At 40.5% G+C, this 26,367-nt stretch overlaps 1 protein-coding gene across 1 annotated transcript; it reads right to left on the reverse strand.

Moving 5' to 3' along the window:
* Positions 1-25,514, reverse strand: WDCP (WD repeat and coiled coil containing). The gene is made up of 3 exons (XM_063125262.1): positions 23,434-25,514; positions 9,558-9,678; positions 1-457 (listed from the first exon to the last, which is right to left on the reverse strand). The coding sequence occupies exons 1-3, from the start codon at positions 25,339-25,341 to the stop codon at positions 291-293; spliced, it is 2,196 nt and encodes a 731-aa protein (XP_062981332.1). The 5' UTR covers positions 25,342-25,514; the 3' UTR covers positions 1-290.
* Between the last annotated feature and the right edge of the window lie 853 nt (positions 25,515-26,367).

A 26,367-nucleotide genomic window follows, 5' to 3' on the forward strand; every position in this document is an offset into this window, starting at 1 on the left:
TTTCATGCACAGAATATATACCAAATGGCAATATTTACCCATTGTTATGACATTACATTTAGCTTAGTATTCTCCATCTTAGTGTCATAAATCCCAGTCTGTAACCACAGGTGATACAGACATGATGTACTAGATCTTATCCTGAAGAATGAATCACCATGAGGAGAACTAGCTATTGTAGAACACAAGCCACATGTGTTATAGTTGAAATGCAGTCAAAAACCCTGCCAATGATTTTCCACCCATGCAGATTTTTATGTTGAAGAACATGTTTTTTGATAGTTGCCTCATTATGTCACACTGCTTGGTGGTTGAGAAGAAATGTTTCTTTTGAAGGAGTGACTTCCACAGGCTTCCAAACTATCACTTCCCTCCCTTATGATTATCTCTTGCTTTGCTTTAAATGTCAATGGAATAAAGCCTTCACCATCTGCAGTAAGAACAATCCAAGAAGAACCTAGAGGGAAAGGCAAACAAAGCATCAAGATGTATACTTGTATAAGTTGTGTGCACCCTAAAATAATACTTGGTCATTGTCTCTTTTTCTCAACTGGTTCTTACTGCAGTATCACAAAACTTAAATAGTTACAGGGCTGATGTAAATTTGGAATCAAGAAGGACAACATACTTCTTCCATTTCTGGTTCTTACAAATGGCCACGCTAGTTCTGGTTTGGATCCTGAAAATCTTAACTCTTATTAAAGATAAGAGGAGAAGGAGGAACATGAGCTGTTGTTTCTAACTCTCATGTTACAGAGGTATGGTGGGAGGCCACACCCACCCACACCCACACCTGTTTACATGCATGGATCTCCTTAGATGGATCTGCATAATTTTTTTCAGAAGTAAAGTATCAGCTCAATACAAATTTTATTAAGTTTTCCCAATACTTATGCATTGAGGTCTGATGCTATTGAGCTCCATATATCATCCCATTTTGATTTTTAATATAATTTATTAGATGTGTGTTCTAGTTCTAGATGTGTGGCCCAGCTATGCCCCTATCTGGACAGGTATAACCTAGTTTCAGTTGTCCATACTCTGGTAACCTCCAAATTAGATTACCGCAATGCCCTCTACATGGGGCACCCCTTGAAGACGGTTCGGAAGCTGCAGCTTGTGCAAAATGCGGCGGCCAGATTGATAGCTGGTGCAGGGAGGTCTGAGCATATAACACCGATTCTGGCCCACTTGCATTGGCTGCCTATACATTTCCGAGCCCAATTCAAGGTGCTGGTTTTAACCTATAAAACCCTACATGGCTTGGGACCGCAATACCTGATGGAACACCTCTCCTGACATGAACCTACCCATACACTGCACTCAACATCTAAGGTCCTCCTCCGAGTGCCTACTCTGAGGGAAGCTCGGAGGCCCCCCAATTGTGGAATGATCTCCCCGATGAGGCTCGCCTGGCGCCAACATTGTTATCGTTCAGGCGCCAGGTCAAGACTTTCCTCTTCTCCCAGGCATTTAACGGCATTGAACGCTAAGTTTGTTTTTTAATGGACCCCAGAATTGTTGTTTTAAATGGATGCTGTTGTTTTTATGTTTCTGATGGTTTTTAAATTTTGTATACTTTTTATGTTTACAGTTTTTAGCTTTTGTGAACTGCCCAGAGAGCTTCGGCTGTGGGGCGGTATTTAAATGTAATAAAATAAATAAATAAATAAATTCCTCATACCACAGTATTGTATATTAAAATATTGTGGTTGGGATACCCAAATCTACCCAACTAGTTGTGTGTGCCCAAGGTGGTGCTGGAATTCTGTTTCTTAAGTAGCAGTTTTCATGCCACATGGCCCTTGTTTTTGAAACTGAGGGCTCTTTCAAAGCAGTTTGTTATATGGCATGCGGATTTGCTATACAAAGAAAACCAGCTTTAACAACAACAACAACAACAACAAATCCCACTAGGAGAGCAAACAAACTCTTGAGTATCTACCTAAAATAGCTTTTTGGGTCCTAGCACATATACGCCAGAAAAATGTTGGTGGCTAGTTTATATTTATATTCCTTGACCAGGATCAAAATAACTTTAGAACTAGTTCTAGATGCCCAAGGAGACTTTGGCCATAGCTAGACCTAAGGTTTATCCCAAGATTGTCCTGGGGTCAAACCTGTTCACATAAGTGCCACACAGGGCATCCAGCGCTCAGGCAGGGACGAACCCGGGATGATCCTGGGATAAACCTTAGGTCTAGCTATGGCCTTAGTCTATTGAGGATGCTTTCAAATGAGACTTTTATTATGCAATTACTTTGCCTCATTAATGTCTTTTGATTGCTAGCACTAGGAGCTGGGGCATGTACTATCATAAGACTCAGTTGAGCCTCTTGTCTCTGGTATACTGTTATATACCAGAGTTCATACTATTGTTTTATACTTTGAATGTTTTTGATTTTTGTGAACCGCCCAGAGAGCTCCGGCTATTGGGCGGTATAGAAATGTAATTTCTCCTAGAACCATCTTTGTCACTTGAGGCTCAGGTGGCCTCGGTGGCACGGAGTGCTTTCTACCAACTTCGGTTGGTGGCCCAGCTACGCCCCTATCTGGACAGATATAACCTAGCTTCAGTTGTCCATACTCTGGTAACTTCCAAATTAGATTACTGCAATGCCCTCTACATGGGGCTGCCTTTGAAGACGGTCCGGAAGCTGCAGCTTGTGCAAAATGCGGCGGCCAGATTGATAGCTGGAACAGGGAGGTTTGAGCATGTAACACCGATTCTGGCCCGCTTGCATTGGCTGCCTATATGCTTCCGAGCCCAATTCAAGGTGCTGGTCTTAACCTATAAATCCCTACATGGCTTGGGACCACAATACCTGATGGAACGCCTCTCCCGACATGAACCTACCCGTACACTGCGCTCAACATCTAAGGTCCTCCTCCGAGTGCCTACTCCAAGGGAAGCTCGGAGGATGGCAACAAGGGAGAGGGCCTTTTCAGTGGTGGCCCCCCGACTGTGGAATGATCTCCCCGATGAGGCTCGCCTGGCGCCAACATTGTTATCTTTTCGGCGCCAGGTCAAGACTTTTCTCTTCTCCCAGACATTTTTAACAGCATTTTAACAACATTTAACAACGTTAAGTTTGTTTTTAATGGACCCCACAATTGTTGTTTTTAAATGGATACTGTTGTTTTTATACTGTTTTTATGTGTGTGTGTGTGTGTGTTTTTAAATTGTATACTTTTAATGTTTACTATTTTTAAATGTTGTAAACCGCCCAGAGAGCTTCGGCTGTGGGGCGGTATATAAATGTAATTAAATAAATAAATAAATAATAAATAAATAACAAATAAATAGCAAATTGAGAGGGCAGTGAAAAATACACACTCCTTCCACCTCTACCTATCCATGTTCCTCTGGTGCCACTACTGCTACCATCATACGTTGGAGAGAAAATCCTACTCAGCTCTAGAACATCAGCAGCAGGTGACACAAAATGTTGAACATTGCATTTTGGGCATTTGAAATAACAGCCATCTGCTGTTGAGTCTATTGCTCTGGAGCTGAGCAGGAATTCATCTTCTACTTTAAAATGTCAACACTACCAGGTACACTTCACAGGAAGGAGGAAGGTGTGAGTGATTGGTGGCTGTGGCATTCACGCAGGTGGGGGCAATGCGGAAGATGGCCCAGTTGATGTGCTTGCCCTGCTAGGAGTCGGCAGGCCGCTTTTGAAACTGAAGGAAGTCTAAGAGCCATTTGTGATATGCAGTCAGTCTGGGTGGGGGAAATAAACTTGTGCTGGATATGACCAAAGTAGCTTTTTGGATTCTGGCCTTTGAATTTAGTATGATACTAAAATTTCCAGCTTCTGGGGAAAAATACATTACAATTTCAAATATTAAAAAAAAGTTGTAGTGGTGTTTTTTCTCAGTTTAATTGTAATTTAATCTAATGGCAAGTCATTTATTATTACCCTTAGCCATATTACAGTATGCTCCAATCTGTATTATTCAAATCTTCCCAATCCACACAGTTAATTTCTGAATCTGAAAGAGGGGACTGGGCAATTACCTTTTAGAACTTAGTTTTAATTTTAATTTCTACCAGGAACAGTTTATTGCTGTGCATGCCTATATTCAGAACAGTTTCCTTTTATCATTTGGTAGCTCGCACCAAATAATGGATGATAGGAAAATAACAATAGGTGGTGCTCTCCCGTTGCTGTCTAGAAAATTAAAACTAAACAAATGTGTGTGTGTTTTAATACTGTATTTAAAACAGAAAACTCCCTTTTTGATAGATCTGTTAATTAAGCTCACTGACATGCTGCCTTGCTCTTCCATGTTGTCTATCATCTCATAAGAAGATTGCCGTTACCAACCATGAACCTTTAATCTTTTCCAGTTAATGCCTTCTTTCTAATTCTGGACAGACTTTGGGTTCTATAACTACTCTGTTTGCATGTGGTGCATGTGGGCGCATGTAAGCCTATACAATTACATTGCCAACCATATATGTAAAAACATAATATTGGAAGTTAAAACAAGAAAAACACTTCCAACAGCATATATTTAACATGTAGCTTAAAATGCACCAGGCTACATTCACTCTTGATGCGGTTCTTTCTCTTCCCTTAATTGGACGGGTTTTTGTAACATTCCCTGATTTTGGCCTGTATTTTGGGATGCTTCCAGATGGAGGTCTCCTAGGGCTACCAATCAAAAGGCACTGTGCAGTTATCCTATCTTTCCATCCTTAACCGTTTTTTTCTGGTAAGAAAAAAGCCAGAAGTAGTGCTAGGGAAACAAATTGAAGACAACAAGCTTCTCTATACACAGGAAAAATCCTGCAGCCTTACCGGGGCTTTTGTCCTTGTAGTCGTCCCACAATCATGGTGGGCTCTTTTACATGTGACCACGTGATTTTGAATTGAAAACTTCCTTTCTGAGAAAGGCTCCACTGTGTGTAATGGCCATCTAGTTGTGGAGAGATCCCATGATATCCCAGATAATATCACATTATCTCAGTTTTTTAAAAAAGCAAGATTCCTCAGGGATAGCACAGGAGACATCCTGGACGTTGATGATATTGTGTAATGGACCACAAACTTATGTTAGTGGTCAGTCACAAGTGTGCAATAAATCACTCGTTTAGAGAAGCTCACAGACATCTGGATGCATTATAACACTTTGTGAATGAGGCAATGTGATTGCACAGTAAAAACCTTGTCCGGAAGCACCCCAGTTCTCTGTCAAATACATATGTGCAGAGCACTCCTATGCATGTCTACTCAGATGTAAGCCCTGTAAAGTTGAATGGGATTTATTTCCAGATAACGTGTATAGGATAACAGCCTTAACTTACTAGAGAAAAAATAGTAATAATAGGTAAAATATGACATAGAATTTGTCATTAAAGCTGCAACCCTGTATACACTTTCCTGGGATTAAGCCCCATCCGCACCTCACTCCCAGAGCGCTTCTATGCGACCCCAGTGCACCCCGAAAACGATAGTCTGACTTCCCTGTAAAAGAAACGAGGAAGAGCCGTCCATGCTGCCGCTGCCGCCGCCGCCGAGGGGAGCTCTCCGCCGGCGAAGAGAGCTCGGCAAAAGAAGGTTGAGCCCACGCCACGCGCACGCCCTCCGCCGCCGTGGGCTCCAAAACCAGCAAAGTCACTCCTCCACCTGCGGAAGCAGCGACGCAAGCAGCCACTTCTCGTTCACTCGCTTTGGGGGGGGGGCATTTTTGTTTTGTTTTTATTTCTTCGCTTCGGGCCCATCCCCAGCCGGAAGGGCTTCGGGCTCCCACAGCAGCTCTCTACCCCACCTTCTTTTGCCGAGCTCTCCTTGCCGGTGGAGAGCTCTCCTCCTCGGCGGCGGCGGCATGGACAGCTCTTCCTTGTTTCTTTTACAGGGAAGTCAGACTATCGTTTTCAGGGTGCACTGGGGTCACATAGAAGCGCTCTGGGAGCGACGTGCGGATCCTCTGGTCTCACTTTTGGGTAGATTTACATAGAATTGTACTAGTAAGAAAGCATTTAACAAATTGGGTTTATGAGAGGGAAGTGTATCTGAGAGAGAATCTGACTGAAAGATTCAGAAGCTTTCATGATTTAAAATGTTGTTGGTCCAATAAAAATATACTCTCACAAATTCTAAAGTTCTTATTTCAGAATGGAACCAAAGAATTAGATGTATTACTGCTCAAGGTTGGATTGAACCTGCACCTTTTGCCATTTTTGCTCAAGGTTGGGTCATCCCACTACCCCAGTAGGCCATGCCCCATCCCACATTGTTTAGGACAGCCTTCCTGTGCTCCAGAGAGGCTTTTCCTGGAGCACAAGTGCTGGAGTGGGGAGGAGGGCACTTTCCTTCTGTTCATATGGCTTTTGGAAAGTGTGTGTGTTTGTGGTGGTGGGTGCAGTTTCTTTTAGGAATGAAAACTATTAGTCAAGAAGCTATCTGATCAATTTAAACACTGTAATAATTCCTAAATACACACCATAGTTTCTGAATTAAAATTGGAGGTTCATTTCACTTTCCTAATCAAAAAGAAAAACTATTAGAGTGTGCAGCAGTAAAAAATTTAACTACCCACTCTTGTGTTTCCGCGTGAATTACTTTTCTGAGCATCCTTCCTGACTTCTTTGTATGCAAATCAAGAACAATGACTTGTTTAGAGACAGAGTAGACAGCCTCTTCTGAGGGTAAGTAATTTTGTTGTATCTCTTAATGAGGAGTTGAATTAGGAGGCTGCAATTCTCTACACACTTCCCTGGGAGTAAATCGCATTAAACTCAGTGGGGTTACTTCTGAGTAGATGTGTAGGATTGCACTGTGAATGACCCAGACAATCTGATGCAAAGCCATGACTGGATGGAAGAAGATGTGGCCAAATGCAGAAATGCCATAAACATCCTGCTCTATGGATCCCAAGTTTTTCCACATAGTTTTCAGATTACTGGACTGTGGGATTGCTTACAGTTAGGAACATGGAGCAAACTGGAATCTCCCCTGCTCTCGCTATTCTTCCAGTTTTTGTATACATTACAAATTTTTGTACCGGGAAGGCATTCTGAAAGTTTCACTGTCTGTTCTGTTCATCTGAACTGCTGGCTACAAGTTTACTACGTCTGAATAAAGCAAATATCACAAAATTTTTGCTAAGTTACCAACTTTGCTGAGAAAACGTTATGTGAACACTTCAAGCAGTTAAGAGGTGCTATATAAATACAACATATTATGTGAGTGGCTTCCCAGATGACACTTGTGCAACCACATTTTGTGTAGCTTTCAATACATCTGTGGATTTAATGGGAGAAGTTTTTGTATTTTTCTGTACTTCATTCTGCTGTTGGTTTTAATTTGGCTTTATAGACTGGAATAGATTTATTCTTCGCTGCTGCTTTGATCTTGGTTTTATTCTGTGTTGTCGTTTTTTGAATTTTATGTTTTTAATGTTTTGTACTCTGCCCAGGGAATGTTGGTTCATTTGGAAGCACCCCTACTAATCTATGAGAATGCCTTAAGCTCAAACAAGGGAATTTTAAAAATAATTGTTTTTGATTATGATTTTTATTTTAAACTCTTAAGAGACTATGTTTGTTTGCTACAACCCTGCAGGGCAGGAGGCTTCAATTAGGCACATTAAGAAATAGTTGCAATTGGCAAACTCTAGTAATGTTATCCCTTCCCAAATCAAGAAAGCCCCACCATTTAATTACCCTTTCCCCTCTTCTTTCCCCCCTTCTTTGAATCTGGTGGCTTTCCCCCAATGAAATTACAAGATACATGATTTTTTAAAAAAATCACCACCAACAGGATTGTTGCTATGCTCATTCATATGGTTATCCCACCTGTAGCAAGGCTACCCCCATGTTAATTATGTAAGGATGGATAATTACATCATTGTTGTTAGATTGAGGCTTGTATAAATAAACCAGTGACCTAGTTCACATGCAACGGCAACCAATGGTTTGTAGTGCATGAGTGGGAGAGAGAGGCCATGCTGCCACTTGCCTGACCATTCTGCTTTTAAACAGCAATCTATATTAGTGTGATATTCAAATCCAGACAGTTGGGTTGTTCATGGGTTAAACAACCCAAAGTTAACTCCTGATTTGGGTTGTTTGACCCATGTGTAACCCAAAATGTCTGGGTTCAGATGTCACGCTAACAACCTACGAACATGGGGTTCATAGGAGTTCCCCCCATTTCTTTCCAAAAAATGGAAGTGGCTCTCATGTAGCATGTAGCTCTGCAAATTGTGGTTTAATTAATTATCTCAGGATTCCCCCTTATCCCCTATTGATGCATTCTCATTTCCCTTCCCCAGAGTAATTCCAAGGAATTCTATTATTATTAGGTTAACTTCAGTAGTAGCTCTGGTTTCATGCATCTTACGTCGCTGCTCCTAAGTGGTCACTCTGCTTCATACTGCAGTCTCTCAGTTCTGAAAGCTCATGTTAATTAATTAATTCATTATTTGCTACCATTATGTACAGACATGCCCACTGAAAGCTTTTTACTGAATTCTTTAATCATCTGAAAGTCCCTGTATTAATATACACATATATAGCTATAAAACAGAAACCAAAAACATCAGAAGTATTTGCTATGAATACATTGTATATATATGCAGAATATGATCAAACTAGTTGCAAAAAACATAATGGAAAAGACTAGGGCTAAAAATAGTGGACCTGTTTATTTATTCTTGCAGGTAATAATTAAATATATGCAGGCATGAATTAAGGATCCATATAAAAGAAACATATTTTCTTCCCTGACTGCTCATCTTCCCCTACCTTCACAAGTAAACCAAAGGTAGGAGTTAAAGACAGGAATTTGGAAAATTAGATTAGTGACCTCCTTCGGTTCTCAGTCTAGATTAAATTAATCCAAGGCATTGGAAGTATAACCGTTTGAAAGACTGTTGTCTGTATCACTGCATGTTTGGTGTGTGTTTTTCTGATAGGGAAAGGCATGAAGTTGTCAGAAAACCTATTATGAAATATTTCCAATGAGTTTGTTTTTTGAGTTACTTAAACCAGTTAGCAGTAGCAGCAATCAGATTGCTTTGGTTATGGGATACCTCTACAACCAAAGAGCAAGTCCGTATATAACTGATCATTTCTTAAGAGCAATAACTTGCTAGCATGGCACTAGACCTGACTGAGCACTAGCAACTTGATTGAAGTGCTGAGCTGCAAGAGGAGAAGCCTTTTAATCTGTATCCTATTTTTGGACATGGTTAATTAATTTGTAGATGACTGACTACAGAAAAGGACAGAGCAAGAAAGTGGTAGAGACATGCCAGTGAAAAGAAGTGGACCATAAATTGACCTTCCATTTATCTCCAAACCCATTTCTGAATCAGCATATCCACAAATAGGCCCTGCTGGAGGTATAGGCTATGGGCCAACTGGGGAGGGCTACAAACGTGCACTCAGGAGAATAAACTTGATAGTCCAAGCACAGGGTTCAGAGATGGAGCTCAGCTAAACATATGTCATGTTGGAGGATGTGCATGTAAAAGCCCGTGGCAGTTAATGGATATTCCCCAAACTAAAAGAAAAAAAAAGAGTAATGAAGAAAACTTACCATACTTCATTTCAACAATAGGCAGATCAAAAAGTCGCTGGACTAAACTCAGATGAACTTTGCCATCACAAAGGAGAACAGTTCTTGTTTCTTCAGCTACAGCTCCATTTGAAAAATGCTTCTTCAGGCACATAAACATACAGAAATAAAGATCTTGTTAGAATATTGGTGACATCCCTTCCATGTCAATTATTGCTAATTATCCCCACAAAGTAGTCTCTCCAGTGTTTCATTTATTCTGCTCTGTATTTTCACATGCACAAAAATGCATGGATGGATGGGGCATTAACAATTGTACATACCTCTTGGAAAGAGGTCTAAAACCAGACAAAGCTGAGGATTTCCCAAAGCATGGTTATAAACCTACTGGAAACATTGAAAGGGAGGTGTGAGTTCCTGGGTATCATCACATGAGGGAAAATTGTGTTTGCTTACTGTCACTTCTCCACCCACACAATTGTCCCTCATTACTTCCTCTTTTGAAAGAGGAAGTAAACAATGTTCTCCTTCACACAGCAGGAGATAGTGGCAACTTCTGTCTTTAAAAATAAGTCAGACTTACTGGGGTGTTTTTTGTTGCACAATGAAGTCTAGAAGGGGCGGGAGGTGCATGGAAGGCAGATGTTGTTGTGAGAGGGACCCATGAAAATCCATGAGTGCCCATTAATGAGCATGCAATAAAATTCTTGTTTGATGGAACTCCCTGACAGTGGTATTCTCACAAGTAAGTCCTGAAGATCAATAGGACTTATTCCCAGGTAAATGGGCATAGGTATAAGATTGCCGCTTGAATGTTGTAGGCCCAGTCATCTCAGACTAGAGATAAAGAGGTTCATCAGATGAGCATTTTATTGCATGCTCGCTACTGCCCACTTATGGATGTGTGTGTGCGTCCTTTAGATGACGACGTCCACCTCCTGTGTGCCTCCTGCTCCTTCTGCTCATTTTTCCATCGCAAAATAGACCCCTTTTAATCTGACTTTTTAAAAACAACAACGCAGAGAATCTGCCACAATCCCCTGCTGTGTGCAGGAAAAGCGGTGTGATACAAACCGACCGTAAATGGGCCTTGTGGTCTTTGTGTACTTCCTCTTTCTCCTCTGGACAGAAAGAGGAAGTAATGAGGTACAAAAACAGGGACAGATAAGTGACAGTAAGGAACCACAATTTCCCTCATGTGATAAAGCTCAATGTGATACTGAAAGGAGTAATTCAAAGGGACATGCTAGATTAGTGTGGAAGTGGTACTGGGATTGTGACGTTCCATGTGGGGAAAGTGCATTGTCATTGTCTGCATTTTGAGGGAACTGGCTCAGCTTCCTCAGTGTCATACGGCACTGTCCCTAAAATCCAGCCGTTCAGCACTGGGGAAAACATATTTTTGTGTCGGTGAAGGAATAGAATCAACTGTCATCAATAGGAAAGACTAGTTTCCCCAGCCCTGTCCAGGCTCCCCTCTCCTACTGTGTTTTTATGAATGGAAACTAACTAATTCACCCCACCAGCACAAATAAGCCCCACTCTTGCGAACAGTCTGGGAATTAAACTCCCAGCTCTTTTCTGGCCACTTTTCCCCGCTTGTAATGAATGAGGGGTGGGGAGGAGATGTGTGTGTGTGTGCTCACTGTTCCATGATGAAACAAAAATCCCAAGTTATTCAGGGCGGGACCTGAAGGCTTCCTATTGACAACATCCCAATTTTGCCCCTTTCCAAGAAACTGTCACTGAGTTAGAGCTTCCTACCTGTTTTTAATTCAAACATCAGGGAAGCTAAATAACACACCAGAGAAGTGAGTTACACAGCAATAAGGCAGCACATAATGATGGCTCTCAATGGAACAGATTTAATGGGGAGGAATGATACACATTGCAGAGGAAGTGCAGGGAGCCGCTTTAAGTAAAAAGAACGGAGTAAAACGACTCTCAGCTACTGTAGCTTTTTGAGATGGAAGCAGCTAGTTGGGAGAGCGCTGGCCACAAAGTCATTTGCCACAAATGACCTCACAATGCATCCAAGCCACAGGAAATCTCCCATGAAGACAGCCCCATGAAGATTAAGGAAGAAGTGGACAGAAGGGAAAGAACAGCGAGGGAGCAGTTGAGGCTGAGAGAAAGTTTTCATGGGAAAGGTATGAAGTAGTCCAAAAGGGCAAAAGAAGAACAAGCAGAGCTCTTGTCAGGCATGAAAAAAGTAGGATGAAGCAGCTTGCATAGTCAAGGAGAGATTTAAAAAATGATCTTTTTTCACAGCCCTAAACTGCTAGGCCTTTCTTTTCTCAGAAAATTCTGCGCTTGGAGACTATGCTGGGAAATTACTTTAAGTTCTTCCTTACCTGTGGTAGTAATTCTCTAATCTCTGAGGCATGTGATTAAGGACAGTTTTCATCCTAATCCCTCTCTGGCTGCAAACTTATACATGTTTACTCTGAAACAACTAGCACTTAGTTTAATGAAACTTGCTTAGAACAGCAGCCTTCTCCTGGGGCTGAAGGTAAGGGAAAGCAGGAAATAAAGAAATTGAAAGAGAAAACAACAGATGGTCCTTGGAAGGATAGGAGGAGTTGAGGTTTTGCCAGCAAAGCTTTCATATATTCTTCCCGCATATATACAAAAATACTGAATATAATTAAAGTTGAAAAAAGTGGACTATACCACTCCCAAACCAAGGGCTTTCACAGGCCACACTGCACTCTAAAATCTACCTTACTTGGGAGTGAGGCAGGCAGAGGCAGCAAGTCAAAATGAACATCATTAATGAGATGCTTGGGGCTGTTTCAGATGGGGGAAATCGTGTTTCCTTACCGTCGCTCTTGCTTCCTGCTTCTCTTCCACGATAAAGACGAGCAGAATCACACGGGGGAGAAAGGGGAAGCAAGTAGTGACCACGTGGCCCATTCAGTTTAGTGGGACAGTGCCCTCTAGTGGCTGTTTTATAACGAAACTTCTGCACACGGCAGGAAATAGCGACAAATATGGCTATAGCTCAGAAGAGTCATGTTTTCTGAGGACTATTTTATAACGAAAAGAAATGTCGGAAGGAGCGGGAGACACGCAGGAGGATCACTGCGTCATCGAAATGACCTGTGAACAACTGTGAGTGGCCAGTCACGAGTGTGTTATGAAACGCTTGTCTGAAGAAGTTCTTGGTTCCCACCTGCCCCCCTCTTTCTTTTGTTCAGGGACAAGAAATGTATTATATATCAAGCTTCCAGGAAAAGGGGGCAGAGTCTTTTCCCCTCGTACATCCCACCAACCAATGCATTTGACAGTCTTTCTCCACAGAAACATGACTCCCCATATTGCTAAAGCACTAAAATGTTAAACCCCTAAAGCATTAAATCTTTAACATATCCCAGTGCTGGATGAAACTCTATGTAAAGCCACCCATATTTCTGTGCATGTTTACTCGGAAGTAAGAAACAAATCTGGCTCCCCTGCAATGAATCTTTAACATATTTTTAAGTCCTGGCTTTGAGATCTTTTAACTATAACTCCCAGCTCTGACATCGCACTAAAGTGATATAGTTGATATAGTGCTACACCGCTATAGCACCATATGGCTATGATGTCATAGTGCTATACTGCTACTGCAAGACAAGTTTGGAAACCAACAGGAAGAAAGCTGGAGGGAGCCTGAAACTGCAGTTAATTGCAGTAGTGTCTGATATAGCACAGAGTAATAGTAAGGAAAAGACCAAAGGGCAGCAGGAAAGAGAGCAAGCAAGCTAGTAATTACAGCCTCAAAGCTCTCTGTAGAAATGGCTCTAGCAGAGGAAGCCTCACCTCTTTCCAAAGCCTGTGAGTACAAACAGGGGGGAGAAATGAAAGCCAAACAAAAAGGAAGGCACCACCCTTGGACTAACACTTCACCAGATCAGAAAGGTCACAGACACACACCGTAAGCATGCCCACCATGCCAAATTTAATTCAGAGGAATGGAGCATACACAGCAGAACGGCAACAGCGCCATTGTGGGGCGTGGGGACTCACATTAAAATGTGCCTTTTCAAGGATGCTGCTGAAGGGTTGCTGCGCTTTGGCCACAGTGTCATCTGTCACAAACAACCTTAATGTGCTCTCACCCCACAATAAATCAGCCATGTAGATTGGCCACTGGTTCCATGCTGAATTACAGCTTAGTTGGATTTGGTTGCAATAACCTTTGTGTTCTGTTTCTAATAATGACAACAAGGGCTGTGGGATGAAAACATGTGGAAGATTTGATGACTGCAAAGGTTATGCAGCCACATAAGTGAGAGACAGACATATGTACCCATGAAAATGTTGACTGTTCTTCTCTGGAAGACATTGTTCCCAGTATTTTGGTTTCATTAAGATAATTATGTTATACTATCTTCCTCCCTTATCTTTCAATGTTTGTTCCGTGGTTTTGCCTGCAGTTCTAAACATACAAGGTAGAAAATCCCTACTGAATTCACTAGGACTTCATTCTCAGTAGACATGCTGAAAATCGCACTGTCTGAAACTTTCTAACCATACAATTCAGGGCTCATCCTGTCCCCTGCCCCCATGCTGAGGAACTGGTATTTGCAACACTTTTCAGTTTAGCATCATCTGTAAATCACATTAACATCTTGTTTAGCCCTCCTCAAATTAAATGAAAAACAAAGTGCAATGTTGCAGCAGTTTAACTGAAAAATAATCAGAGCCATCAAAACAATCCGGATCTTGTTCAGCAGTTTCTATAATATTTATTAGACACTTTTTTTCAGACACTTTTTTCTCTTCCAACAGGCTCACAGCTGAATTTTCCATTTCTGTTTTTAGTCATCTGTTCCACATCTTAATTAACCTTCAGAACAAATCAATGTCTCTTAATCCCCTTTAGTGCTGGGATACTAGTTTCTGTTCATGTCCACTTGCTCTCAGGCTCACTGGTGTCTCAAATTGCTTTGCTGCATCAGTAAGCTATATGCCATGCAGCTTTCTGTAAGCATCCTCATCTTAAGTGCCTTTTCTTCCAATGAAAAACTAGTTTTGTGCTGTATACACTATATCAATGGCCTAGTTCATACAAACAGCAGGAAAGGTGGTCAATTTGTGTCTGGACTATATCACTTAAGATACAGGCTGAATCCTTCATGCAAAGAAAAAAAATCCTAGCCCCTGTGGGGGACATTCAATCATACTACCTAGGGTGACCATATGGAAAGGAGGACAGGGCTCCTGTATCTTTAACAGTTGTACGGAAAAGAGAATTTCAGCAGATGTCATTTGTAGGCATGTAGCATCTGGTGAAATTCCCACTTCATCACAACAGTTAAAGCTGCAGGAGCCCTGCCCTCTTGGCCAGATACAAAAGAGGGCAGGGCTCCTGCGGGTTTAACTGTTGTGATGAAGAGGGAATTTCACCAGGTGCTGCATGCATACAAATGACACCTGCTGAAATTCCCTTTTCTACACAACTGTTAAAGATGCAGGAGCCCTGTCCTCCTTTCCATATGGTCACCCTATTACCCTCATGTGCAGGCTGAAGTGCTACAGTTGAGTTACAGGTTTACTACCTCAGTTTGAAAGCCAGACTAGAGTTTTGTTTCTACTAAGAAACAGAATTCAATGGTTTCCTGGATGAAACAGTGTAGAGACGAAAGGGAAGTGGGGACCTTGAAAAATGGAAGCTCCTTTCTGTGAGAAAACTTGGCAGGTAATAACTATTAGCTTAGCACAGATTTTCATTTTTCTTGTGTGCATTTCAAAGAGGAGGAAAACCCCCAGAGTATTGTGCAAAGGCAGTTTTAACATGAAAAATATGCCATGACATGTGCTAATATATTGTACCATGCTAGTATAGAAGCAAGAGATGGGAAACATGTGGCTCTCCAGATGTTCTTGAATTGCATCTCCCAGCATCCCTGGCCAGAATAGCCAATGGTGAAGGCAGATGGGAATTGCTGTCCAACAACATCTGGAGGATATAAACTACTATAAGCTTTTGGTCTTTGTACCATCAATAATTGCACAATTACCTGAGAGAAAGCCCTACTGAACACAGTGGGGTTTACTTCTGAGTAAAAATGTATAGAATTATGCTGTGGATATATGTGGGAATCAATTTGCTTTTTAATACTTTCAATGCATTTTTAAAAGATTATCCAAAACAAAGCAAATGTATCAAATTCACAATAACCATTAATTCACTGGGATCATTCACCCCAGTGAATGGTCTGGGAGCATTTGAGACTGAAGCTAAGCATATGTAAACCTCATCCCAGAAGGAAACTGCTTTGACTGAGCCATAGGTAAGAGCATTATACAAATATAATTTAAAAAATTACAATAGATGAACAATTGTGATTTGTATTATCTCCAAAACACAATAAACAAACAGTGACTAGTTATTTACAAAAAAACAACAAAAAAAACCTTCATGATACAGCCTTATTAATTTTATATAATGTGTTAATTTGGATAATATTGTTATTTTAAGCCATTTTCAGCTATTCATCCATAGTTTGGTGATTTGATCTTCTTCCAATCGTTCACTAACTTCCGTCTCGCTGCCTCAGTCATGCTCACTATAAGATCTGCCATCCCCCTCATATTGTATTGTATTGTATTGGATACAAATAAAAATTGTTTTTATTTGTATCCAATAAAAACAATTATGGACAGAAATGTTTATCTCCATTCTATTTATTTATTTATTTATTTATTTATTTATTACATTTCTATACTGCCCAATAGCCGAAGCGCTCTGGGCGGTTCACAAAAATTAAAACCATAGTAAGACAACCAACAGGTTAAAAGCACAAATACAAAATACAATATAAAAAGCACAACCAGAATAAAAACAACGCAGCAAAACTGATATAAAATTAAAATAGAGAGTTAAAACAGTAAAATTTAAATTTAAGTTAAAATTAAGTGTTAAAATACTGAGAGAATAAAAAGGTCTTCAACTGGTGACGAAAGGAGTACAGTGTAATATTCTGAGTAATATTACTCTAACATAACAAAAGAATGTATGAGGCTGCAATCCTAAACACATAATGGAAGGGAGGCTGCTCTCCAGCGCCACTTTAACATTTCTATACCGCCCAATAGCCGAAGCTCTCTGGGCAGTTTACAAATTTAAGACAATTCAAAACAAAACAATAGTATAAAACCATAATATAAAATACAATATAAAAGCACAACCAAGATAAAAACAGCAGCAAATTTAAATCAGCAAAGTTAAAATTAATTTATAGACTGTTAAAATACTGGGAGAATAAAAAGGTCTTCACCTGGCATCTAAAAGAATATAATGTAGTTGCCAAGTGAACCTCCTTAGGGAGCTCATTCCACAGCCGGGGTGCCACAGCAGAAAAGGCCCTCCTCCTGGTAGCCACCTGCCTCTCTTCCTTTGGCAGGGGCTCGCGGAGAAGGACCCCTGAGGATGACCTTAGGGTCCGGGCAAGTACATATGGGAGGAGGTGTTCCTTCAGATAGCCTGGCCCCAAGCAGTTTAGGGCTTTAAATGCTAATACCAGCACTTTGAATTGGGCCCAGACCTGGACTGGCAGCCAATGAAGCTGGAAAAGGACTGGCGTGGTGTGGTCTCGTTGCCCAGTCCCTGTTAGTAACCGTGCTGCTCTGTTTTGTACCAGTTGAAGTTTCCGGACCGTTTTCAAAGGCAGCCCCACGTAAAACACATTGCAGTAATCCAAACGAGAGGTTATCAGAGCATGGATAACTGTAGCTAGGCTATCTCTGTCCAGATAAGGGCACAGTTGGTATATCAGCCTAAGCTGATAAAAGGTGCTCTTTGCCACTGAGTTCACCTGTGCCTCAAGTGACAGCTCTGGATACAAGAGCACCCCCAAACTACGAACCCAATCCTTTAGGGGGAGTGCAACCCCATCCAGAAAAGTGTGAACATCACCTAGCCAGACAGGCAAACCACCTGCTAACAGTACCTCCGTCTTGTCTGGATTGAGTCTCAGTTTATTGGCCCTCATCCAGTCCATTATTTCCTCTAAACAAATACCTTAGTACTACAAATTAAAAACAACTTCCTGATAGATAATTTACCCTCAGATCTTCAGCCTAATCTGCCTTCTGTAAGATGCTTTAAAGACCTCTCCTGACTCCTGCTTCAAGGGCAAGACTATCCATCTCTCATTTACAAAGGCAAACTATTAAAGCTATATCCATAAATCACACTAACAAAGATCTTTACAAAATAGAGCACTATCCATCATCCCCTGAAAAGATCTTGATTAAATTATTATTCAGGTTACTAACCACAGAGGAACTTTTATAAAACATCGAATTAGTAACAAAGATACTCATCTGGGTAGACATCTTCTGTGTCTCATATATTTCCAAATCTCCTACTGTTCTCCTTAATTCAAAATGTTTGTTTGTATCTGTTCAGCCTTGTCAGAGCATTATCAGAATATACCCTGTCCTTACCTCGTGTCCTCTTGGGCTTTAACTTATCCATACATTAATCGCCTCCTGTTTTGACTACTGCATTTCCACCTCTTAATGGTCTTTTTAAATCTTGGCCTTCAAAACTGTCTGACTTTTCTATCACCCTATAAAGCAGAGCCATATCACTCTCACCTTTCATCAGTTTTCATGACTTCTTTTATGTTTTCATTCCAGTTCAAAATTGCTTTCCCAATTATTAATATGGTTTGTGGATTTATTAAAGATGACCTCTGCAAACTATGATGATCCACCACTTCCTTGGCCCAGTTAGTTGACTTCTCAAGTTTCATATTCTCCTCTCCATTCCACTCTTTTTGTCACAAATTCTTCTTTCTCGACTTTGTTTACATTTATCCTGCTTAACTGAATTGACCTTCCAATCTATTTTAATTTACCTTTGATATTGGGTACGAATTCTCACTTTTTAATCACTGAAAGAAGGATTTTGCAGTACTTCTTAGGGTACAATCCTATGAACATTTAGACAAAAAATCCTGTAGCTCCCAGCATTTCCCAGCCAGCATATTATAGAGCTATTTTCTGTCTAAACATGCATAGGGCTGTATCCTTAGTATCTATTGAGGAGAAAGTAATAATAGCAGTATATATCAAAAGTATTTTTCCTTCCAGACTTTGTAATGTACATTATTACAATAATTACATTCAATAGACTCAAAATATGAGTGCAGTGACATTGATACTTCAAACCATGACCTGAGGAAGGCGAATGTCCAATCCACCTGAGTGGTCATTCGAAAAACAAATCAGAGTGATCCTTAAGAGAAATAAAAATCAAGTATTCAAGTGGGATTAAATACTCATTAGATTAAGCATGCCCATTACCACCCATGAAATGTCAAAAACAAAGTGTTTAACATTTGTTTTGGATTGGATGTATAAGGTAGAATCCAAGGGGCTGTCTACATGTGGGAAAGCCCTGTGGTGGCTGTGGATCTGCACGCTGTCAGTTAGATGATGCAGGCGCAGGTTTGCAGCCACTGCAGGGCTTCCCTGTGATGCTGCGTTTTGAAAAAGTTGGGGATTTACCCCGACTTTTTCAAAGGGAGCGAAGTTAACATGGAGCTCCCTCTGTGTAATGTTGCTCTGCGGCCAAGCCAGGGGTGGAGCCTGGTGGAAGGCAACCAGCGATTGGCCACCTTCCACTATGAAGAGCGTGGTGGCGGCTCTGGGACCTGGATGGCCACCCGGAAACCCAGCACTCCCTCCTCTGCATCGTCTCGGAAGAGGGATGCGGCGCTAACATGGCACCATGAAGACAGCTCCCAAGTGAAGTCCTACTTAGAGTAGACCTATTGAAATTGATGTCCTGACTAACTTAGGTCCCATTCATTTCAATAGGTCTGCTCTAAAGTCTTTAGTTAGAATCTACATATAGATTGGAAGTGATTAATTAGGAAAAAAACCCAAACACACTACTAAAATGGCAGTTGCCAGAAATGTTTTTCCCCTTATCAATTTTAAAATTAGAGTTGTAGTTATAGCACTATAAAATTATACCATTAAAGTAATAGTTTGCTGTTTTAAAACATATACCCCAGAAAAGTGTTTTAAATTCTAATTAAAAGAGTTTAAATTAATTAGATTAAAATGGCACCCACTGCAAAGGTTATTGTAACTCTGTGCTGAGCTCTGATTGGGACATCTGCTCAATGTGTCATTGACCAGAAAAGCCAAAGCTGCCTACATGTGAGCTCTCTTTAGCAACAAAGGCTGTTATAATACCAAACTTTGTGGTGGGTGGTAGGTTTTCATATATTTGGCTTTATAGAGTAATGCAGGAGTGGAGAAATAGGGCCTGTTCAGACATCACGCTGAGCCATGGTTAGCCGCTAACCCTTTTGCAGAAAATGGTTAATGAGTATGTTTAAACTGTGGTTATGCAGCCGCCATGGTTAGGAATGGTTCACACGACATGCTACACCATTGTGTTTAGCTCAAAATGCTTAACCACCATGGCTTAGCATGTCATCTGAACAGTATCACAATGAGAAGCTATAATTAACAATGCATAATGGGGGAGGATGTTATTTAAAGCATGAGGCCAGAGGAGATATATAATGGTTTGGTGAATCAGTCAAAGCATCCCAATTTAGAGTGACACAAACCAGTAAGGTATGTTGGTTTCTTTTGAGAAACAAAAGATCAGGGATAGGAATGGCTCAGGAAAGGGCACAAAATTTCCAACATCCAGTTGTATCACCTTTGTATGTGATGCGATGGGGCCCCCAATCTAGAGAATCAGATGTGTACGAGAGGTAGACTGCACTCAAAAGCCCCCCGTCAACTGTGGGAGGGTACATTCCTGTCCTCCCTTGTTCTGTTGACCATGACTTTAATTGATGGAGGGTGGAGAATCCATTACTACTACTGAGCTTGCACATCTATAAATTAGAGCAATTACCTCTTGCCCATTACCATTGATAGGCTGATTAATAGTCAATATTAAGTAACAGCCCACTCCTCCCCTATTTCCTCACTTCTTCCCTAATTCACTAACTTTCCTTCAATGCTTTTCTTATTTCTGAAAAATATAAAAACTTCTCTTTAATAATTAAAAACTGTAGATTATATCAACACAAATGCTCAAAAAGTACTGTATGGTCTTCTGTATTATTATTATTATTATTATTTATTTATATAGCACCATCAATGTACATGGTGCTGTACAGATAACACAGTAAATAGCAAGACCCTGCCGCATAGGCTTACAATCTAATAAGTTGTAGTAAACAATAAAGAGGGAAGGAGAATGCAAACAGGCACAGGGAAGTGTAAACAGGCACCGGGTAGGGTGAAGCTAACAGTATAGAGTCAGAACAAACTCAATATTTGAAGGCTATAGGGAAAAGAAAAGTTTTTAGCTGAGTTTTAAAAGCAGTGATTGAGTTTGTAGTTCTCAAGTGTTCTGGAAGAGCGTTCCAGGCGTGAGGGGCAGCAGAAGAAAAAGGACGAAGCCGAGTAAGGGAAGTGGAGGTCCTTGGGCAGGCGAGAAGCATGGCATCAGAGGAGCGGAGAGCCCGAGCGGGGCGATAGTGTGAGATGAGAGAGGAGAGATAGGCAGGAGCTAGACCGTGAAGAGCATTGAAGGTCAGCAGGAGAAGTTTATATTGGATTCTGGAGTGAATTGGAAGCCAATGAAGAGATTTCAGAAGTGGAGTGACATGGTCAGAGCGGCGGGCCAGGAAGATGATCTTAGCGGCAGAGTGGTGGACAGAGACCAGCGGACTGATGTGAGACGAAGGAAGGCCAGAGAGAAGAAGGTTGCAGTAGTCCAGCCGAGAGTAGGTGGAAGTCAGCTAGTCACACAAACTAACCAAAATATTTCTCCCAATCCTTGCAGGGCAAATAGCAGCTTCAGGGTGAGGGGTGATACTTAAACCCAAAAAATTGGGTTTTAAGATTTTTTTCTGGTACATTATACATAAAGACCTATCAGTGTGCCAAATTTCAAGCTTCTACCTCATTAGGAAGTGGGTAAACATTTCCAGACATACCAAGCCGCACACATACTTTCAGCTTTATAGGTAGACTTCTACTGTTACTTTCTACTGTTAGTTTTACCCTACCCTGTGCCTGCTTACCCTACCCTGTACCTGTTTGCATTCTCTTCCCCTCCTTATTGTTTTACTATGATTTTATTAGATTGTAAGCCTATGCGGCAGGGTCTTGCTATTTACTGTTTTACTCTGTACAGCACCATGTACATTGATGGTGCTATATAAATAAATAAATGAATAATAATAATAATAATAATAGAGACACATCTGCCTGTAACTGTATAAAGTGACTTTTTTTAAAGCTACCCAAGCCAAAGATCCCATGGCTGAAAAAATGATGCAAATTCATACTGTTAACATGCAAAAAAGCAGTGCAAGGAAAATGAGAAACAAAGCTAAAATATGTCAAACTACATTAAACAGCTATTGGTGCAAACCTGCTGTATATAAACTAAGCTACTACTTATCATCCATCCCTTGTGTAAGGGCTGCTCCTGAGCACTGGAAGAGACCTTGATTCCTCACAGACCAGGCCTCAACACAGCTCATTCCAACGCTACTTGTAGCTCATTCTAACTTCTCTTCCTCCCATGCCTATCCCACCATCACAGCCACTCTTTAAGTGTGCTGCTGGCATAAAAGCTGTTAAGTTTATGCTTTTAGCTTTGTTTCTCCTTTTTATACTTACTGTAACTGTTGTCAAAGTGACTAGTGGAAAATACAGCCTGGAGGGTGCAGAGAGGCATAAAAAAGTGACAGATGCAATAGAAGAAGCAATGACAAGTGGTGACTGTTGCTGTACTCAGAACATATGCCACATTCACCCTATGGATGGACTGGCTCAGATAAAATTATCTGACATCAATACATCCAGTGTAAAAGAAATACACTCTGCTACTGAATCGCTAATCAAAAAAGTGACTGCAGCAATAAAGCACAATATAGTTTTCTACCTGGTCATCTTGGGAGTCCAGAATCTAGGTCTGGCTGATAGATTTTTTAAATTTATTTTTTAGGTGCAACATCTAAGAACTACAACTTTTGTTAGGAAAGAATCAACAGCAATTCAACAGAAGAGCCTTCTTACAAGATACTGAAAAGAAGAAAAGATATCTGCCTTGTCCTGTACACTGTATTTTATTTCATTTTGGGGTGAAAATAACTTTGAATTATTTAGAATAGAAATGGTGACTTTTTATGCTCTAGTAGTTTGTTTAATGGGGCACAGCTAAATTATTGACTAAGCAACATAGGGGGAAGCCCTTCTGTTCTCATCAATACAGTCTTGTGCACTGGAAAGACTAAAATGTCAGCTGACAAAAGAAATACGGCAAAAATTGAGGAACTGTTTTCTTAAAGAATATGAAGGGAAGATTTTTATCTCATGAAAAAAACAAAGAGACAGGAATCCCTGTATACAAGTGAGGGAAATGAAACAATGATCCATTGTAAATTCCTTCATTACACAATCAAATATTAATATCTTGTATTTCCTTAATGCTTTTATGCTGTAAGGTCCATTAATCTTTGAAGCTTATGTATTCATACCAACAAATGCTAGTCCAATAATTTGTCTCTCCAAAAGATTCAAATCATTTTAAAAACCACATGTAATGCTGCCAAGTATCTGCTACAGTAAATAATGCCTTCTGATTTGAAATCACCTACTTTTTTTATTATTAAAGCAAAGGGGCATATATAATACATTAATGGCAATTTAGCTGAGCAGTAAATAATGAGCAAATTTAGTTTTTCCAGTGAGAAGTATCAGATACAACAATCATGACAAGAATTTTACCAATTTAATCAAGCACAGAGTAGTGCTCATGTGAAACTTGCTAATTAAGATGAAGACTAATTCCTCAACTTGTTACGAAGTTTTCAAGAACATATTACCTTGGACAATTTTATGTAGTTACCTGGTAGGTGATGTGAACAAAAGGTGGTTCTTGAGAAGATGGGTAAGCTAGAGATAATCTCTTCCCATTTTTAGTGAATTCTGTTAGTTCAACAAGTCGCAGTTGTAAATCATTGAAGCTGCCACACAATCGTTCCAGATTTCTGGATATTTGATTCGCTCCTTTTTCACTAGCCAAGTTGTTATTTTTTGGAGAATTTAAAGTTTCTTGCATCACTTTAGGAGAAACTGATCTATTAGAAAATCTAGTAGGTGTTCCAAGACCAAACAGAGCCACTGACCGATTAATCGGTTCAGCATCCAAAGTTTCTAGAGCAATGGATGGGTCTCCTAAGACTCTCTTCTCATCAAAATCACTCACACTGGATGATGAACTTTGCTCATAACTAGGACTCTTCACTTCTTCCAGCATACGTCGCCTTCCACTAGGAGACTGAATAACAGTGCTGCCTGGTATTAAAAGCTCCCTCCCTACAATTTGATCCTCTGATGAAAGATTCTCAAAATATTTTCTTTTCCCAGGAAGGTTCACAGAGGACTCAAAACTAAATGGCAGACTTTGAGTGACTTCAGATTTTGCTGAGGATTCTTCTTCAAATATTAATTCTTTGATCATCAGCCGGATAATATATCTATCTGAATTAGATGATGGAATCAGTGCAGGATCAGTGAACTTCTGCTTGCCAATCAAAACTAATAAGAGTTTATCTGTCAAAAAGGATAGACCTTTGGGTCGTTCACTTTTCTCTAGTTGAATCTGTTGAATATTGGGCATACAGGATGAGGTTACCGAGTAGACCAAAACAATATTACAAGTATTAGAAGCTATCGCCACAATTTGAGCTCTATGGTCAAAGGCAATTATATCAGGAACCAAAATGCCTGGAATGCTGACTTTTCTGGTTGTGGTTACCTTTCCTTCAAAAGTCACTAGAATCAAGTGTGAAGAATCTTGACCAGTTCCTGAAGGGTAGTCCTTTCTTCTCAAAGAAATGAAAGGACTGGGATCAGATCTACGATGGTTTGCAAGGATGTGGGTTAAATCAACCGGGCCTGATGAAGATGAAGCGACTGAATCAACTGCTACTGATTTGTCTGAATCTATAGACTTTCTTCTCAGATCCAAAGAGTATTCCTCATCCCCAAGCACCAATGTAGACTGTGAAGTTAGAGAACCTGTTTCAGTACCTACCGGCAATTCAAATGTGATACCTGCATTTAAGCCACATATCTTATCAAGAGGAAGTTCAGTGGCCACAGCAATTTGGAAATCCAGAGTGGCTTCAATTGCACAGATATAGCCTCCGACATCAAATATTGGGCAAAAGGAACAAGCATTTAATGTTTTCTGAGCATCATCCCATATATAGGAATGAAGAGCACTGCTTATAGCAACAACTAAGCGATTGCCATCCTTAGTCCAACAGGCGCAGTGGATGAGACCACTGCTTTTGATATCCGCTTTAACCCTGGAGTTGTCTGAACGAACAGCATATAAAACCGAAGCATCCCGTTTGGTAAGTACAGACAAAATGTCCCTCTTTGGGTGCCACACACAGCCTTGGGGAAGCAATTGGAATGGTTCACCAATTTCACAGGTCTGAGAAACCAGGAGCTTATTCTTTTCAGAGACATTATAGCTCAGCTGCCAAACACTAACGTGCTTCTTATGCTGAACGGCGAGCAATGCTGGTGTGTCAGCAGAACATGGGCTCCAGTAAAGTCCATGGACATGTTCAAACTGACCAATAACAGTTGAGTCACCAAACTTCAGTTCTTTGTTATGAAAATGCAACGCAGTCAGTGCCACTTGCTTGCCATCTGTCCATGCAATCCCGTGCACCGGGTGTATCGCCTGGTATAAAGCATTAAGACCAGTTCGCAGAAGTTTGGCTTTTCCTAGTTCCATTCTTGACACCTCCTTGTTAATGCTGTTCTCTCGAAAGTAGAAATTCCACAGGATTCATCAGAACAGCTTGATTAAGCCAACACTCCTTGACTGAAGACTAGTTCCCTTGATGGCAATAGCCTTTCTTTTAAGCACACAGCCTCCTCCACTGTGTAACTTCACTGCTGTTCTAAGTATAGAAGGGTGCTTTTACTATACCCTTTTCCCGGGAGGAGCCTTCTGTCTCATGTGATGTCTAATGAGGTTTAACTGATTACTGTTCTCTTCAACGACATGTTCTTAGAAGCCTATTTTTAACTCTTAACGGCCAGGTCTATATTTAAAAATAGAGCTCTAATACCTTCAGTGAATAAAGGTCTCTTCGTCATCAAGTGGAGGAAAGCTTCTACGCACTGGCGAGTAATTTCAGCTGCAGCACGAAATAATGACCTGACACTTCTGCTTTGACAACTGTTGAAGACAAGCCTAAGAAGATTTAATCATATCCTTGAAGAATAAGGAAAGGCCAGTAATACTCAATTTTGGGAGCAATTCCAAACAAATAACAGAAAGGACAGGGAAACAAAAACAAGAGCAATATAAAAAGGTTACTGATTTCTGTGGGTGACAGGTTGATTTGAAGCTTTTCTTCTTCTGCACATTCTCACTTTATCCTATAGTCGAAACTGAAAGGGATATTTAAGTATGTTGCTTTGCATTTCTTGAAAAAAAAAAACTGAGCCTCAAGCCTGCCTAAGAGTCATACTATGTTGAAACACTGACATAGAGGCATGTGGGCTACTTATGATTACTCTGTGGGGCATGGAAGATGCTCTTCCCATGCTCAGAAGGAATCTTAATTGTTTTTATTTCATTCAGATGAGAGTTGAACTCTAGCATTTGAAACAAATCCTTAGACTGAGAAAATAACAGATGTTCACAATATTATTAAAACATATTGTTAAATATTAAAACATTAATATTTAACAATATGTTAAATTGTTTATTAACATATTAAAACATATGGGTTTTAATATATGTTTAAAC

Source organism: Elgaria multicarinata, chromosome 4 (assembly GCF_023053635.1).
Source record: "Elgaria multicarinata webbii isolate HBS135686 ecotype San Diego chromosome 4, rElgMul1.1.pri, whole genome shotgun sequence".
NCBI lineage: Eukaryota > Metazoa > Chordata > Lepidosauria > Squamata > Anguidae > Elgaria > Elgaria multicarinata.